Source organism: Notamacropus eugenii, chromosome 5, assembly GCF_028372415.1.
Source record: "Notamacropus eugenii isolate mMacEug1 chromosome 5, mMacEug1.pri_v2, whole genome shotgun sequence".
Taxonomy (NCBI): domain Eukaryota; kingdom Metazoa; phylum Chordata; class Mammalia; order Diprotodontia; family Macropodidae; genus Notamacropus; species Notamacropus eugenii.
This window is the reverse complement of record NC_092876.1, coordinates 171,728,785-171,746,750: the sequence shown is the minus strand read 5'-3', so window position 1 is coordinate 171,746,750 and position 17,966 is coordinate 171,728,785. Positions and strand designations below refer to the sequence as shown.

General features: G+C 48.2%; 1 protein-coding gene across 1 annotated transcript; it reads right to left on the bottom strand.

Moving 5' to 3' along the window:
• Window positions 1–302: 302 nt before the first annotated feature.
• ROBO3 (roundabout guidance receptor 3) lies at window positions 303–17,745 on the bottom strand. Its single transcript, XM_072611443.1, is given in 28 exon segments — window positions 303–1,471; window positions 1,859–2,020; window positions 2,255–2,365; window positions 2,513–2,661; window positions 2,843–3,055; window positions 3,539–3,677; window positions 3,926–4,123; window positions 4,406–4,545; window positions 4,826–4,868; window positions 4,952–4,975; window positions 5,254–5,419; window positions 5,422–5,459; window positions 5,615–5,786; window positions 6,709–6,830; window positions 7,092–7,311; window positions 7,526–7,647; window positions 8,007–8,173; window positions 8,403–8,571; window positions 8,940–9,021; window positions 9,249–9,454; window positions 9,746–9,917; window positions 11,785–11,909; window positions 12,288–12,415; window positions 12,762–12,900; window positions 12,989–13,109; window positions 13,851–14,008; window positions 14,342–14,668; window positions 17,418–17,745. Coding segments are annotated over 28 exon segments (4,194 nt in total). The 5' UTR covers window positions 17,578–17,745; the 3' UTR covers window positions 303–1,250.
• Window positions 17,746–17,966: the final 221 nt, after the last annotated feature.

Sequence of the window (17,966 nt, the reverse complement as noted above, 5' to 3'; positions counted from 1 at the left end):
CATTGAAATCCTATGCTAGTGATAAGGGCAAGAGCTTGGGGACCGGGGTCAGGAGAATGTGGAATATAGAGGTGAAAAACAAACACTGAGAAAGATGAAGAAGGGCTTGATTTGTTCCTAGAAAGTGGGATGGATTTCCGTAAGTCAGTATTATCCAAGTCTGGGGTGGACTAGGGGGTTGGGAATTGGGACATGGCTTTAACACTCTGGTAAAGAGGGCTCAAAGTCTGGAAGAAGCAGCACCCTCGTCCTTGTCCTCACCCAATTAGAAGTTCAATAGGCAACCAGAGCTACACAGGATATAGTACAGGGAACAAGTGCTTTTATTGTCTTATTTACAAAAAAATCTCAGCTGGAAAGTGGGAGAAGAGGTTTAGGGGGAAAAGAGTTAGAGGCAAGGAAGTACCATGAGTCCTTTGACCTCTAACCAGCCACTCAATTCATATTCAGAGCTCTATTCCCCGGGTGGGTGAGGGGAGGGACGGTGTAGAGGCAAAAATCCGTCTCTATTTTCTTTCACTCTTACTACCAGAATAAGAGTCTTTCCCACTTTACATAGCCTCATAGAATCATAGAATAGGGAGAGGCCTCCTTGGTCAACTAGTCCAACCTCTACCCAAAGTATGAATCCCTTTTATAGATCTCTTCCCTGGGATTCCATAAAGTATTTTCTTTTGGTCCAGGACCACCCTTCCCACTCCCATAGATAAGATTTTGGATATTTTTGTTTTCACAAATAGGGGTCATCTCAGTTCCTGGAAACAGACACACAGGTATAAGGAAATTTTCCTGGGGGTGGGACATAGAAGGTATGGGAGAAGAGGAATGGGGAAGGCAAGCCCCTGTCTTAGACTATCTGCTCCCCTTCCCACATCTGCCCTTTTCAGAGCTGTTCACCTAACTGGGAGTATAGGACCCTTTATTCTGCTTCATCCAATCGGGAGATTCCTACCTCTCCTTTTCCCATCTCAATCCTTCCAGTCAAATGATTAGAGTGTAGGCAAAAACAGGAGGTTGGACACTTACAGTTATGGAATAAACCCATGAGTCTCAGAGTGTGTGTGTGTGTGTGTCTGTGAGATGGGGGTGGGGTGGGAGTATGATGAATGATGAAAAAAAAATCTGAGGCTCCAGGCCCTCTGGCAGCTCATTTCTCCTTCCTCAAAACCTCTCTCTATTCTTTCTCACATAATGAATTATTCGCTTTCTTGCCTATCCTCCTCCTATCCCCCTGTTCTCTATCTCCTCTATCACCTCTTGGTATTTACCTCCCCCATGCCTTTTCCTCCTCTTTCTGACCCCACCTTCGCTTCTCGATGGTCCCCCCCAGGGCGACGGCTCCGACCAGGACCCCGGGAGCCCCGGGAACTACTGGAGCCTCTGGAGGAGTTGCTGCCAGCAGTAGAGCAGGCACTTGCCCCTTGACCCCGGGGCAAAAAGCTGGGTCTGCTATACGGGAGCCAGGTTTCCTCTGTAGGGGGAAAGAGAAAGAGAGCCAGGTACTAGGAAAAGGACAGACAATGACCACCACTCTCCTCACTGCACCCATGACCATGCTTTAATGAGAGAAGGTTAAGCAGGAAAGGAGGTCAAAAAATGAGGGATGAGGGTAGAATACCTAACAGAGTGCTTATCTGTAACAGGAACTGAGTATATGAAAGATGGAGGAGGGTAGGAGATTTGAAAGTAATCAAGTTCATGAGTTCTACTTGGAATGAGTGGGAATTTAAAATCCAAACTCTGTTGAAAAACAGTTGAAAACTTGTAACTTGGTAAACAATTTCTATACTCTAATTCCCACCCTAATCCCTTCATTGTCCTACATTTGGCCCCTCCAATCTATCCTGGGACTACTTACCATCAGGGTGAGGAGCATGATGACTCCCTGCGGGTGCAGCTCGAATCATTCTTTTCTCCCCTCTCCTCTCTCGTTCCAGAGAGGAGATATTTCCTATTGCCCGAAGCCCTAAGGCCCAGCTAGCCTCGTCTTCTGGTGGAGGGAGAGGTGGTGGAGGCAAATCTGGGAAGGAAGAGCTTTTGGTATCAGAAAACTCCTTCCTTTTGTCCACATCATCAGCCTTCTTCTCCTACATTCAATCTTTCCCGCATAATGAGACCAGGAGCAAACAGTTCTGAAAAGCTCTTCCTCCTCAAATCTTCTTTTCCTCATCATCTAGCCCACCACCATAATATCCTACATTTCCTCACTGTCCCATAGAAAACCATCATGCCCAACTACTGTGATACTACTCACCTCCTTCACTCCGATCCTTTCTGTAAGGAACAGCTTTGGATTTCTTACGGGTTCGTGCACGTGGTGCTGGGGGTGAGGAAGTCATCTCTCTAGGTGTCAGTCTGGCTCTAACTATATTGTTGAGGAGGGAAAGGAGTTGGGGTTAAGGACTGGCTCTGGGGGAGGGCTTGAAGCTAGAACTTTAGATCAGAGGGTGTCATATAGCTGAGGATGAGAGAAGGGAACAGAATTACATGGACTGCATGACTGTAGACTTACCAGGGGTGCTGGTAGTATTAGGGACAGGGCTAGGGCTGAGATGTCGAGGGGGCATTGGGCTGGCACTCAGGCTTACAGGTCCCCCTTCAAGGCCACTCAAACTGGACTGGGATAGGCTGAGAGGAGGACTTGCTCCAGTGGGCACCCGCCTGCAAAGACATGAATCTGTTAGAATATGGGGAAATGTCACCCTGCAGAGACAGTCTTCAGAGACTCAGTCCACAGTAGGCCAGCACTTTCTAGTTTATACTCACTTGTCCATAAAGAGGGGGTATAAACCGTACTCAACCATGACTCAACCATATGCCCCAGCCTCCTCAAGATTCCTACCTGGGTGTATGGTGGATACAGGCAATTTCAGTGGGGGCCTGTGATGCCTCAGGAGGTGAGGGAGTAAGAGTTGCTGTGGATTGATCTCCATAAGAAGGAGTAGGAGAGGGAATATTTCCACCAGAGGAGGAGGCCATGCAGCCTTCGCTTGGGTTGGACTCTTCCAGGTGGCTTCTTTCGGGCAATGGTGGGCACCACTCATCAGGTTCTGAACTGGGTTCAAGAAGAACCAGAGAAGAGGAGAAAGGGTAAAGTTGTTCACCTCCCTTTCAGCTTTCCTACTTTCATCTGCTCCCTCTTCCAACTAACATCACTGCCTTCTTGTTCACCCTAGACATCACTGTCAGATAACACAGAAGAGCTGGAAGGGAACTCAGGTCATCTAATCCACCTCATATCTGACAAAGAACTCTCTCTACAATATCCTTATTAAGTGGTCATCTGGTATCCCTTCAAAGATTTCCAGGGATAAGTAACTCACTGCCTACCAAAAGAACTTATTCCAATTTTGGGACAATTCTAATTATTAGATCCTCTAGGGTCTCTCCCAGTTCTAAATCATATAAGTACAATTCTTCCAAAATCTGTTCCCCTGAATTTTCCCCCCATTTTTCCTAATTCTGTCCTTTGGACAAACTAAAGAAGTCCAATCCCTTGTCCATATGGGTTTGGAACCAGGGCAGGAGGCCATCTTACCTGTCTTCTAGCTCTTCCTCAGCCCCCTCCAAGCAGTTTAACTCACAGGAAGGGGGTGGTGGAGGCAATGGTTCAGGCCAGCTCAGAGAGGGGGTCTGTACAGGCTTTCCCAGGATCTTTAATTTTCCCCCCCTAGGGCCTGAGAGGAGGAAGGATAAGGGACACACAGAGGTATTGTTTGAAGGAGGAGATATGAGGGGAGGCAGGAAAAGGTAGGAGATGGTAGAAAGAAGAGCTAAGAAAGAGCAGGAAGAATCTTGGAGGAAGGAGTATTTAACTGAAGAATAGGGGCTAAGATAGGTTTAGGGAATCAAGTATGGAGGAAAGAAATCATAGGTAACCCCAGGCTTGGGTGAGATGGGATTTGAGGATGTAGAGAAGGCATACCACTGTCATCCTGGCTCCATTCTGGTGGAGCATATTGGGTAGTCCATGCCCCTAGATCCTCAGGGGACTGAGTGGGGAAGCCCCCATGGAAGGTTTGAAGCTCCTCACCAGTTGGGTCAATGGTGCTGTAGATGGGTCCTTCTCCTGGGACTGTGGCCCCCCGGGCTGTCTGAGCCAGGTATAGGGAGATCCCTGCCTCTGGGGGAAAAAATGAAGGAAAACCCAGGGAGAGAGGCAAGGGGACAAAGAAAGACCAGAAAGAACGGACTCCAGGGAGAATGGTGTGGTGGACTACATTTTCCTCCTCCTCTTCTCTATCTAAGGCTTAACCAAAGCAACAAAATTTCTTCTCCTCCACATCCCCTACCCAAACAAAGAATATGCAGTTTCTAAGATTCAGGTTCCTGGATTCTTTTAAATATGTCCCAATTGGTTTATGAAAGAGAGGAAGTGAATTGGGATGGTGGTACTATGCCTTACCATTGTAGTATCTGTCATCTGGGTCAGGATTGCTAGGGCAGCAGCTTCCCCTGGGTTCTGGAGCTGTAGGACTTCGTGGTGGATGAGGCCAAGAGTCTGCTAGCCAAGGGTATGGGGCTGGGCCAAGACCCATGGGAGGCCTAAGAGACAGATCACTGGAACTGTGATGGAGGATGTGGGGGGATGGCCAGAATTGGGAGTACAGTTTGGTAGAAGTTCTTTGGGGGTGATCATCTTAAAAATGTTGATTTGAACTGAGAAGTGGGTCTGGACTAAGGCAGATCCAGTTTGAGCAAAGATTCTGTTGGTAGTTATGGTGTGATGTGAGGACAGAGTTAGGAAGGGTGAGATAAAGGGAAAATGAAGAGGAGATGAGGGGACAAACAAAAGTTCTGGCAGGATTATGATTGTGGGGATTACCTGGAGCTGGCTCGGGAGAGGCCCTCATTGTGGGGGAAGGAGACTGGGAAAGACAGATTGGGTAATTGAGTGAGGTACCAACTTTGACCTCTGGGCTGAACCCCATCCTAGGGAGAGCTGCCTTACCTGCTGGTGTGTAGGCAAAGGAGGCTTCCAAAAGACACAAGTGGATAAAGGGTAGGAACAGGACAAGTGAAAAGGGGATAACAGGTCAGGAAAACCAAACTTCCACCCCATTCCCTAGCTTCACCCATGAGAATCGCTGAATCCCTTAGCCTAGGGTGAGTTCTCAGTTTGTCCTCCTCCTTCCGGACCCACTTCCTCAGCCTCGGAGGTGTAGACCTCCGGGTCTCGTTCCTTCCTGCAGATCTCTTTTCTTCCTTTACATTCCTGCCACTCCCTCGTTCCTGATCCCATGTCCTACTCACCAGTATAGTGACTGAGCTCCTTGCGCTGTCTACGGCGCCGATATAATGCGGCGCCGAGTCCGAGCAGAAGTGCCCCACAGGCCGCTCCGCCTCCCGCGATAAAGGCTGGCTCCCGCAGCACCCTTGCCAAGCGCTCTGCAAGCCCTGGACCCACAGCCCTGGACCCACTTCCAGACCAGGCCCTGGCTCTGGATCCTGTGGGAGTGCTGTGCAGAACAGGGAGATGTCAAAGCTCGGAAAGGCAACGCAAATTCTGAGCCTCAGAGGGGTCAACCTCCTGCCAGAAGTACAATTATGTCCTTAAGCATCCCATCCCCCAACTAGCATCTCAGACTGCGAACCCCCTTTCTCCGCAACTTACGGATGTGTATCAACACAGGGGGGCTGGCGACGCCCACACCAGCGCTGGTGGCTGCAGCAACCTGGGTTCGATAAAGGAGGCCTGGGAGTAATCCCCGAAGTACTGCGGACCGTGCCCAGCCTGCTACAGACTGGTTCAAGTGGAAGCGGCTCTCGTTGCCCAGACACCAAATCTAAAAAGACCATGAGTGGTGGGGTAGGGGAATGAACAGTGTGCTTGGATTTGGGGCATTGCCCTCCTTAGAAACTGAGGCATGACATAGCAGGGAAGGGTCAGCTTGTCCACTAACACCTGAAACTTTTACTACCTTCCAACCGTCCCAACTCTCAAGATTCTGCAAGTATAATGTCCCAAGCAAAGGCAGTGAGAGGCCAGATTCAGAGAGCAATTTCGTTTTAGTTCTGACCACTATACTTCAGAAAGGACACTGACAAGCTGGAGCACAATGAGAAGAAGGTACACAAACTGTAGAGTAGACTTGAAATCATGGCATTTGAGAATCTCTCAGAAAGAACTGGATATATTGAGCCTATAGAAGACATGGTGTTGGAAGGGAAAGGGGCATAATTCCTGACTTCAAGGATTTGAAAGGCAGTCATGTGGAAGAGGGAACGATTAGAATTGTTTTGCTTGGCCCCAGAGACTAGAACTAGAAACAATGAGTGGAAATTACAGAGAGGCAGATTTCAGCTCCATATAAGGAAAACTTCCTAAATAGTCAGAGATGTCCAAAAATGGAATAGACTCCCTTGGGATGCAAAGAGAATGCCCTATCACTGGAGATGCCCAGGCAGAGGCTGGATGAGTACACAGAATTCACAACTGGGATATGCCCAAAACCAAGACTTCCAAACATACCCTCTTCCTTAGCTTCATTGTCTTTCCATATACATCTCTCTGTTCTCCTTTCCCTTTTCCCCTCTAAGTCCCAGATCCTCACATGGAAACCCTTCCAAGCTCCCTGGTGTCTGGGGTCCCAGACTCTCCTGGTGAACCAGATTTGGTCCATATTCTCTCTCTCTCTTTTACACACACACACACACACACACACACACACACACACACACACACACACACACACACAAGTTTTCTACCTGGTATTGCTGAATGATTCCATTTTGCTGGGTGGGGATAGGAGGCTCCCAGGAAACAGTGATGCTGCTGTTGCCATCACCTCCCAGGGCCACTGTCACTGCCTGCGGGGGCCCACTAGGGGCTGGGTCAGGGTGGGAGCATGGTGGAGAAGGACACAGACTGTTACTGAATGCTCTCCATTCCTTGATTTCCAAACATTTTTCCCCAATACCACTGTATAAACATGTTTGGTAGCTAAGAAATGCCACATAACTCCATCATTTGATTGTCAATGGGTATCTCCTTCAGACTTCAGTGTCCTCAGCTCTCTCACATGCACCTTGAATCCCTCTTGCCTATCCCTCCTTGATTCCCCACCCTCCATCTCCATGTCCCTTCTCACCCTCCTCAGGGATGCTCCTGATTAGAATAGTGCTCTCAGGTCCTGGTCCCTCCCTGCTGTAGGGCTGCACCTTGATTTGTATTTGTACACCTGCTGGAAGCTCTCTCAGCACAGCACTCCGCTGCCCTGAGGATCCTATGTCCAGAACTGTCCAGCTACTTGAGCCTACTGGTCTCCACAACACCCGGAAGCCCCACAGCAGCTGAGATTGGCCAGACACCTGGAGAAAGAGGTATGCTAGAGTGGACAAGGTATACTAGAGAGGGAGAAGAGGCCCTAGCAGTCTCTACCTCAACCCCTCCATAGGTCAGACCAGCCTCCACCACCCAATGGACTGCACCTTCCCAAACCCAATCCTTTGAGCTTTGTCTCCTGATGTTAAATCCTAGTTGCTGCCTGTGTTCCCTTCTTCTCCACTCTGTCCCCTTACTCACAGTCCAGGACACCTGCAGGGATGTAGGACTCAGGAATAGGGGCTCCTGCAGTTGAACAACCACATCAGCCAGATCTCGCTGCCCTTGCCATGGATCCTCAACTGGCCTGGAGGGGCCACTGTCTGCTAATCAGAGAGTCCCCTCAGCAGGGATCACAGGAAAAAGAGGAGACTGGCTATAATTCTTGCTTCTCCTCTGACCCTTCCCCAAGCCAGTTCTCCATGGCATAGCCTAGGGTTCAGTGGCAACAGAATGCAGAGCAGCTTCTGGGGATGTCCTGACATCTCCCGTCTACTATCACAGGATAGGAGGCATAGAAAGGGAGGGGCTTTGAAGTTTGAGATTTACCCTTAATTAGAAGGCTTTCCCTTTTACTTAGATCTCTCCAGGGATATTTGCAGCAATGAGCTAGAGACAGGGGCTGTGTGGAATTGAATCTCCTACCCATTTCCCCATATCAAGAGACATGATCTTCACTCACCCTGTGTCTGAACAGGCTCAGAAACAGGACTGGGTTCACTGAGACCCCAAGTCCCTGCTGCTCGAACTAGGAATAGGTAGATTGTGTTGGGCTGCAAACCAGTGATGGTATGTGTCTCTAGCTGTACACCATCTGCTACTGTCTTCCAAGTGTTACCAGATGCCTGGCTGCAATGGAGAAGGTTGACTAAGGAAGGAACCCTCATCTAGCTTGACAGGACTTCTGTAATTCTACTCTGCTCCAAAACTTTTCTGCCCCCATTCCATCCTCAACCAGAAAGGGACCTGGAGAGCCCTTGTGCACAACAGCAAAGACCTCAAGAGCAGATAGCCCCAGGCAGGGCCCAGAATCCAATGTCTATCAGCTTCACCACCCCTCACCTCCTTAAAACCTCACCTGAAGGCCTCTATCACATAAGAAGTAACTGGCGACCCTTCAGCCTGTGAGCTGGGCTTCCAGGTCAGAGTAATGCTGTTCTTGGTGACTTCAATAACCACTGGCTGAGAGGGAGACCCAGGGGGACCACTGGGCTCAGTAGGGACCCCTGTGGCTCCCACCACACCATCTATAGGAAAAATTAATTAATTAAAAGGCAGTATTTAGTAGGATTATGGAAAATAATAGTTTGCTATGGGGTTACACTCCACAGAGACATAGTAATGTTGATGGTAGGGAAAAAAGAGAGCATATGATTCCCCATTCACATATTTCACATCTTGAACTTCTTCAGTTCAATTCAATAAACACTGTAAAGAACCTACAATATGCCAGGCATTATGCTAAGCTTCCTGCTTCCCTTCTGAAAAGTCATAAATTGAATGAATGTATGAAAGATGGAGTCTGCTCTGGGATATTGGGAGGAAGCTACTGATATAGTAGAAGGTCTTAGATAAAGACAAATAGAAAAATGGATTGAGAAAAGGGCTATCTCACCTTGTACCCTTAGCCAGCCATTCCATATGGCCTGCCCTTTGGAACTCTTGGCCACACAGCTGTAGAGCCCCAAATCACCCTCCTGAAAAAAGATTGCTTACTGACAACTGGACTAGATGGGGATTAGGTGGGCAAAGGAGGATGCAGAGGCATGGGAGAAATACTGTTCAAATTTCCAGAGAAGTCTGAGATCAGCCAAGGATTGCAGGGAGGGGTTAGAGAGCTAGTAGTAGATGGCCATTGGGTTGGGAATGTTAGGAGGAGCTCTAAGGAGTCCTTCTGGGGCCCCACTGCATTGATTTGACTCACCTGCAAGTTGGTGATATGCAAGGTGCCATTAGCCAATAGATTGAGTCTCAGGTCTCCACTGTCCAGTCCCTGTCCATCCTTCAACCACTGAACACTGGGCTGAGGGTTCCCAATTACTTTGCATGGCAACCACACAGAGGAGCCTGATGCCAGAGTCTGATTCAATGGCCCGTGGAAGATTATGGGAGGAAAGTCATCCAGGGAAACTAAGGGAGAAAATGCTGAACCAACTCAGAAGAAGGTCCCTGGATCCAATTCGCAGTCTTCTTACCTTTACTTCCTTAAGCCATTTGAAAAGCAGAAAGGATGCCCCAGTTTGGTACTATTAGCTTGGTTCCACAAATTTATCCTTATTAGGTTTTTTTCTTGGTTCTCAAGCTTTGAGGATCTTTTCTAAGAACCACCCACATCTCATTGACATTACAGAGAATTTAAAAAAGCCATTCTCTTTTAGCCATTGCCTCCTTCCAGTTGCATGTGCCCCATTGTATGCTCACCATCCTTCACCTCCAGTGAGGCCCTGGCCAGAATGCTGCCAGCAACACTGACTGCCTGGCACACATAGTAACCAGCATCCCCACTTTGCACTTCAGTGATGTTGAGTTGGCCACTTGGAGAGACAGTGAAGCGCCCTGCAGACTGGGAGGGCTGACTAGGGAAGAGCAGAATCTGGAGATAGATAGAATCAAGAATCTCAGGAATCTGAGAACCCAGAGGAGGAGAGAGAGCTATATTCTTTTTTGGGGACCTATAGCTCCCCTTCCCCACCAGATCTATGAAATTCCAGGGACAGAACAGGCTTGCATGGTCAAGGACAGATCACAGTTGGGAGGTCCTCTGCCTTCCCAATTTAAAATGTGTCTAGTTAAAGTGAACAACAGTGATATGTGGGAAAGGAGGCATCGAGAACTGCTGGAAAGAGCATAGGACTATAATCAGGAGATCTCAAATACTCTTGGGCCATTTTGTCCGGATTTCTCTTTTGTGGCCATCTCTACCCACCTCCACTTTTGCCCCCTACTATATGCTATATTTATCCAAGCATCATCTTACCAAACCTCCAGTAGAATATAAATTCCTTTTGCAGAGAGTGTTTCATTTTTGTATTTGAATCCTCAGTTTTTTATTTGAATCACCAGTGTATATAGCAGACACTTTAAAATGTGTGATTATTGAATTAGTTTCTAGCATTGACTCTTTGTGTATCCTTGGTCAAGTCACAAGGCCCTAATTTTATTTTTTGTAAAATCAAGAAATTGAACTAGATAATCTCTCAGGTCTCTTCCATGCTAATATTTAATGATCCTAGGAGAATTGGGATATAGGAATAGGAGAGGGGTAAACTGCAGCCTGTTCATCAGTGGAAAGAAGGGTTATAAATATAAATTAATTATATAATATATTATTATAAATTGTATATTGCTGACTGTGTTCTATTGTATTGATTAGCACTACTTCTATTAACTCTCCCTACTTCTCTTGGTAGAAGTTCTTTGTATTTCAGTTTCAACATATATTTATATATGTTATACACAATATGTTAATTTCTCTGAGTTGATGAGGCTAGGCACCTAGGGAAACTGGAGCTGTTAATCTGAGCTAAGTGAGAACAGAGAATCAGTCTTCCCTTTGTAAATGTTTGGGGAACCATCGGCAGCATCCAAACGTGGCAAAGAAACAGTCATGCAGGATCATCAGATAATAGGTTTAGAACTAGAAGGTACCTTAGAGTTCAACCAGTATAACCCCTACATTTTACAGATGAGGCCCAAGCATTTCACTGTCTCACTTACTGTAGTAAGTCACAGAGCTAGGACTAAAATCCAAAACTTAAAACCAGAACTAAAACCAAGTCTTCTGACTCCAAATCTTATGCTCTTTCTCTTATATCACATCTAGCGTTCAACTGTTCAAGTCAAAAAAATGCCCATAATAATAGGAAATAATCACAGGGAGTTACAGAAAAGAGAATCTAGAAGACAGTTCAAGGGATGCTGCCTCATTTTAGAAAATAAAGAAGAGTCATTGTCTTTGTTAGAAATAGAGACCAAACGGTAGGGAAAGGATGCCAAGATTAGGGTCACCACTTTGTTAACTTAGGGTAATAAGAATTGTCTATTATGTGGAACCAGGCATAAGAACTAGTAAATGAGTTAGACTAAAACTGGCTACCCAAGAGAGAGGTAGAATGCTCTAGGGAGAAGACTTATGAACACACATGGTGAGGTGGAGGCCTGAGGGAACAGTGTAACAAGTGGTCTAAGATTTGGGAAAATATTTGTGGGAAAGGGAAACGTAAATCCTAGGGATGGCCATAAAGGTATGATCAAGAGGACCAAGTGTTACCTTTTCAGTAGGATAATTTACCCCTCATAAATCAGCAAATACAACAAATTAAGGTTTGATTTATTGTTGATTGTCTAGACTTAATAAAATGATAGAGAAAATATTATTAATATAGATTAAATTTAAAAATGTCTCAGGTAGAGAACTGGTTGTTTAACATTTACCAGCATTCCCCTGGATAGACACCTACCTGACTACCTTCCTTCTGCCAGAAGATAGCAGGTGGAGGATTCCCTTTGGTCTCACACTGGAAAGTCACGGTATCTCCTGGAGCTGCTATCTGGTCCTGTGGTTGTGTCACTAGCTGGGGTGGGACTGGAAGAGGGAAAAGAAAAGAGAACAGGGGTGAGGGGATAGGTCCAGTTCCAGTATATGCTAAGTCAATAAGAGATCTGATGGGGTGGGGGAAACGCCAAATTTGGCTTGTAAGTAACCTATCCTTTTTTTCTTTCCCACTTTTATTCAGAGCCTTTATTCCTTTCCTCCCTCTAGAATTTATTGACCTTGGTCTGTGCTTCCTCCCATTTCATGAAATAAGCCCCCAATCCTCCAACCAAATTTCTCTTGATTTCATGTTTTCTCCCTATCCTTCTTCCTAGTTATCTCTTCTTCTGAGATATCTCCTACCCCTGCTCCAATGATTCCACATCCCATCCTTTCCTATCCCTCCCTCCATCCCAAGCAGGTTCTTACCATGTACACTGAGAGAGCCAGAGGCCTCCGCTCGACCCACACTGTTCTCAGCCACACAGGTATAAGTTCCCTCATCTTCTGCACTCACTCTCCCGATTCGAAGACTGTAGTCACTCCTGATCTCATACCTGTTTCACTCCCCACCCACCCACCCACCAGGGATGGGTTGGTCACAGCTATGCCCCTTTTCCCTCCCCAACCCTGAAAATCTGTTCTGAGGAGGCTGTGACCTTGCCAAGGCAGTCGATAAGGTCAGGTACACAGACAAGTCATGAACTTGAAGCCTACAGAAACAGACTGGGGAATATGGACACCATAGATGGGATGAATAGTAAAATGGACATAATTTCCAGAAGTCCAGATACTGAAACCACAGGGGTGAGTGCGGCTGCATCCTAGTCCCCTGGAGGAAGGGTAAGAGAAGTTCTCTTGATGGTTGGGGTCCTGCGGAATAATAAGAAGGGGGCTTCTCACCTGCCTATGGGCAACTCCCCCTCCTCCTTGCGCCAACGCAGATGTGGTGGAGGATCCCCCTGCACCTCACATGGGAAGTCAGCAGGGGCATCAGCCAGGACCACCTGGTTCATAGGCCTGCGCAGGAAGGAGGGGCGCTCTGCCACAGAGAAATGGGCATGAAATTACAGGGATGTCTACATGGCCCCTCGGTCTCCCATTCCCAACCTCAGAACTCCTATACTTACCCAAAACCACAAGTTCAGCTGCCCCACTGTCACGTTCTCCTGCCACATTGGAGGCCACACATACATACATCCCAGCATCACTCTTGAGTGTGTGTGACATCATCAGTTTCCCACCCCGAATCTGCAGAATGCAGGGACAGCTCAATTCCTTTGGATTTAACAGTGCCCTATTCTGCTCTAATCCTCTTCTGCCTAGCTATGTTGTCCATATTTGACCCTAAAACCACTTGTTAGCTCACAGGACAACCAGAATCCACTTTATATCCCTAACTCCTTACCCACTTCTCTTGGTCACCTTCCTTCCTTCCTTCCCTCCCTCCCTCTTCCTTCCTTCCTTCCTTCCTTCTCTCCTTCCCTCCTTCCTTCCTTCCTGCCCTTCATTATCCTCTTGTTTTTTTTTCACAATGACTGTCTAACTACCTAACCCTTTCTATGAGTGGATTATAGTATTTTTGATATGCTTTACAATCTATTTCTCTTGAATTCCAAATGCTGTTCTTTAGTAGATGAACAGCTCTTTAACCCAAAAATGGATGATTCTTAAAACAATGCTTCTTAATTTTGGTTTATGACTAAATTCCATTGACTAAAAGGTATTACAGTATGAGTCGAGACCTGAGTTCTAGTCCTATCTCTGTCATCAACCACCTTCATGACCTTGAGTAAGTCACTTCCCCTAGAAGGGCATCAGTTTCCTCCTTTGCAAAATAGGTGGGACTGGATTAGTTGATCTCTAAGGTCCCTCTGAGGATAAAATGCTATGAGTTTAAGATCCTTATTTATACTGCGTTCACATCCTTTCTGGGTGGATCCTCTCCTCGACCCTAGTGGCCCCATCCCTCCCAAGACTCCAGCGCCTTACCGTGATTCGTCCTTCCTGCTCCTTGAGCCGAAGATTGTCTTTCTTCCAGGATACCGAGGGTTCCGGGTGGCCCCTGGGTGGCACACACTCCAGAACTGCAGGTTCCCCCACTGCCACCACCACGTCCACTGGGGGCTGCCGGAAGTCATCCCTTAAGACTGAAGAAGGGAGGAGATGGCAAAGGGTGAACGGCGTCCAAAAAATAAGTGAGGACTAAGCAAGAATGGTTCTAGTGAACCCCTAGAGAGGCTAGTGTGCCCTCTAAAAGTAGAGTTCAGGTGCTAGACTGGACGCGCAGGAGCGAGACTCTGCCATTACAAGGAGAAGAACAAACCTTGTAGTGCATTGTAAAATTAAGTAGGGAGAGCATGGGAGGGTCTGTGAAGTTTAATTAGGTGACTGGATGTGCTGGGATTGTGAAAGCAACTGAGGCACGAGTTAGGCTAGACATTGGCGCAGAAGCCTCCTGGACAAGTCAAAGGGCCACTCACCCGCCACCTCCAATGAAGCATTCCGGCTGGCCGCTACTCCTAAGTAGTTGCGAGCCACGCAAGTATAGACGCCCTCATCGGGACGGGCTCGGCGCCCGTGCACGATCCGAGGGAAGAACAGTGCACCGCTGGGAAGAAGCAGGCGGTGAGCCCGCGGATCCTCCCGGGCGGTAGCCACGCGGGCCCCGTCCTTGTACCATTCAATGTCCGGACGCGGCCTGCCCTCTGCACGGCATGGCAGCGTGGCAGGCTCGCCCCTGGAGACCAACAAGTCTGGCGGCTGCTCCACTATGCGCGGCACTGCGTCCTCCGGTCCGGCTCGCGACCCTGCAGAGAGGAAGAGGAGGGAGGACTGCCCAAACGGGAGTAAACTGAGGCACGCGGTCTGCACAGTGCAGACGTCCCTCTGGCCACACGGCCTTCCACATCGCAGGATCACTTTTACTAGCCGAGGTGCCTGGACACTCGTGGCCCCACTTAGATCTACAAAGCAGACATCCCGAGGGAAACTTAAGGCGTGGGACCGCGAAAGGACGTGGGTGAGAATCAGACCGGTCAAGAACTGGCACACGGTCTCACCCGTTGAGTTTTTCCTTTCCTGGCCCCCGGACCTCCCCAACACTTTCCAGTTTCCTGGCTATCGCCGCCTAGGAGAAAGGTAGACGTAATTTTTGAGGACCGAGGCTTATCTGGGTAGGGGCAAAGGAATAGAAAGACTTTCGGGAAAGTGTGGTAGGTAGGGGTTGGGGGTTGGGGGTAGGGAGAAATTGTGCCTTTCAGTTACTAGGAACTGTAACCTGTATAGTACACTAGATGGCGCTACTACCATATGTAAGAATATCATGGGGACTTCAGATTGGGGCAGGGAGAGTGCAGAGAATAACCCTTGAATGAGCAACTCCGAGCCCTTTCTGAGTGCCCTTCGACTCCGTTTCTCTGGTTTCAAATTCAGTTTTATTTTCCTCTCCCATAGAAAGTTCGCAGGAAGACTGAGCTCGGCCACCGTTTCTTTATTCCCTTTCCTGATTCCTTAGATGAGAAGCAAGCATGTATGTATGGGGGTGGGAGGGGAGGAGACGGGGGGAATTTTAAATTACCTCTTTGATTTGAATAAGTGTTATGGATAATACCTATGATTTTATTGGCATCGGGATACCTTGGATTAATATTTCCCCTTACCAAGTGAGGTTGCCACCTCTGCAAGGTAATTTACAGGCTCAGAAAATTGTTAAGAACACTGAAAAAGTCCGTGACTGTGCCTTAGCTAGCATAAGTCAGAGGCGAATTCGAATTCGGGTCTTTCTGTTGTCCATGACGGCTTTCTATCCCCGTTGCCTCGCTGCCTCTCAAATCAACATTTTTTTTTAAAAAAAAATGTTTTAACCTCATTGTCCTTACATATTCTGGCTTTTAGAGCAAAATTTTCTTTTTTTCTTTTTTCCAATTCTGCCTCCACATGTCAATCTCCTCCCAACTCCAGTCTTCCTTCTAAATTATGTTGGGGGGTCAAAATTCAGTCAGCCTCCTTGGAGAGGTAGACAGAGAGCGAACTGAGCCTCTTTGCAGTTGTTTAGAGCTATTGAGAGGGGAAAGGAGGGGATCTGTCATTGAGGGGACCTCAAGAGTTATGTCCCCTGAGAAACGATGCTTGGAACCTGGGAAGAGAAGGGCTCCTAGACCCCCTCGATTCCCCACCCCCACCCCACCCCATTCTATGGACGGGTCTCTTTCCCCCTAATTCCTTCGGACAACAGCTGCGGGACACTGGTCCCTAGAATTCCTCCCCTTGTCATTTCTAGTCCCAAGAGAAGCTTCTACACATCAGACTAATGAATAGCTGATGGGCATGTTAATGAGGCCTGGGGGCTCTTCGCCTAGCAATCAGAGTACAGTACTTCCTTTCCTTCCGCTCTTTCGAATTTAAGGTCATAATATCCAGATCTGGAAAGGACCTCAGAAGAAATCTTAGTCCAACCCTCTCCGTTTACAGAAGAGGAAGCTGAGACCTAGGGAGGTAAAATAACTTGTCCAAGCTTACACAAATAGGTTGCAGAACAGAAACCCGAATCCTGATTTTTCTGATCCCAAATTCAGCACTTTGTCCACTACAGCACTGCCACAAAGTCTATTTTCTATTCTCCCCTCTGTGCTTCTATCCACCCCCAGTGTGTCTTCTGATCCGAGAGTGACCAAAGAAGTGACCGGAACCTTTCTGAAAAAAGACTGCCAAGAAACAATCATTTTGGGGCACGATGGGGTGGGAGAAGAGGGGGGAAAGAGGCATAAAGAGGACACCCCAAGAAAAATGACGGAGTTGAAGTTCGGGGCGCTGTCGATAGGAGGCAGATTTTGGTCATATATTTCCCTAGATACGTAATGAACAGTTTACGCGTGCTTCCAGCTGCGCTCTGGGGGCTTTGGGTTGTCGCAGTCATTTATTAATCACTGTAATTAGCAGTAATGACTCCGACTCCTGCACGCTTCAGCTCTACTGAAGCCGGAGGCTGCATTATCCCACAGTGGAGAGAATAGGACTTCGGAGGTCCCCTGAAATGCTCGGCATTCCTCTCGGTGCGCCGAGAAACTCTTAACGCCAGGTTATTCTCTCTCTCTGGGCCTAATGATTATTAGCATTATTTGGGCCGGACTGCGCCCATTGCGCCTCTGGAGTCTGGAGCAGATTCCCTGTTTCACCCCTCACCTTCCACCCTACGTAGTTCATTAACCCTAGCCCCTTTTTCACTTTGGATTCCACCACTACGGACATCTCTGCGCACCGGATCCTCACTTCTATCCATCCCAAAGACGCTGTAGGTTATAGCCCCACACCTCTAAATAGCACTCCCGGCCATTCCAGAGCAACCCGTCTAACCCCTGTCCCGATAACGATTCGTCCACTGCCCTCCGCGTCCGAAAACTTTTTCGTTTTAAGATGACTAGGGAGGGAAAAGGGAATAAGGAAATTTTTAGCCCCGGACCTCCCGAAAGGAAATTCCTATCCCCAGGGCAGTTTGCCTCTCTTTCTAGCGGCGCGCACTCCCGCAGAAGTGGAATCCCCCAGGCAGGGCGGTCTCACCATTGAGAGGGGGATCCCCGGGGGGAAGGAGGCTGTGGTTGAGCGCGACCAGAGAGGAGTTGAAACCGAAGAGCAGCTCGCTTGAGTTGGAGATATCTCCAGCCAGGGAGTCCGCGAACAGGTTCATCTGCAGCAGCGTCTTTAGCAGGTAACGTAGCATCGCGGGGACTGGGACGAGGTTGGGGGCTCGGGTCCCAGCCCCCTGGTCCGAGCCCCTTGATCTGAGAGTTGTGCGCCCCTCCACAGCCTCTGTGAGTTGCCCAAGCCACAGTATAGCTTTCCTTCCCGCGCGTCCCCTCCGTCCGGTCCCCTCTTTCTCCTCCTCTCCACTCCCCCTCCCCAGTTCAGGCAAGTCTCCTGGGGGCTGGGCGGGCTGAAAGCAGGTGCCAGGGCCGACCACCGCGTAATTAAGGGATTAATCCGCCTCTCGCCGCCCTTTACCCCTCCCCTCCATGCAACTGCCTCTAGTTGGGAGGGAGCTGCTTTAGTTTAGGCCCTGGGATTGAACCCCAGTCCGACTCTGGAGAACCTCTTCCCCTCAAATCCCAA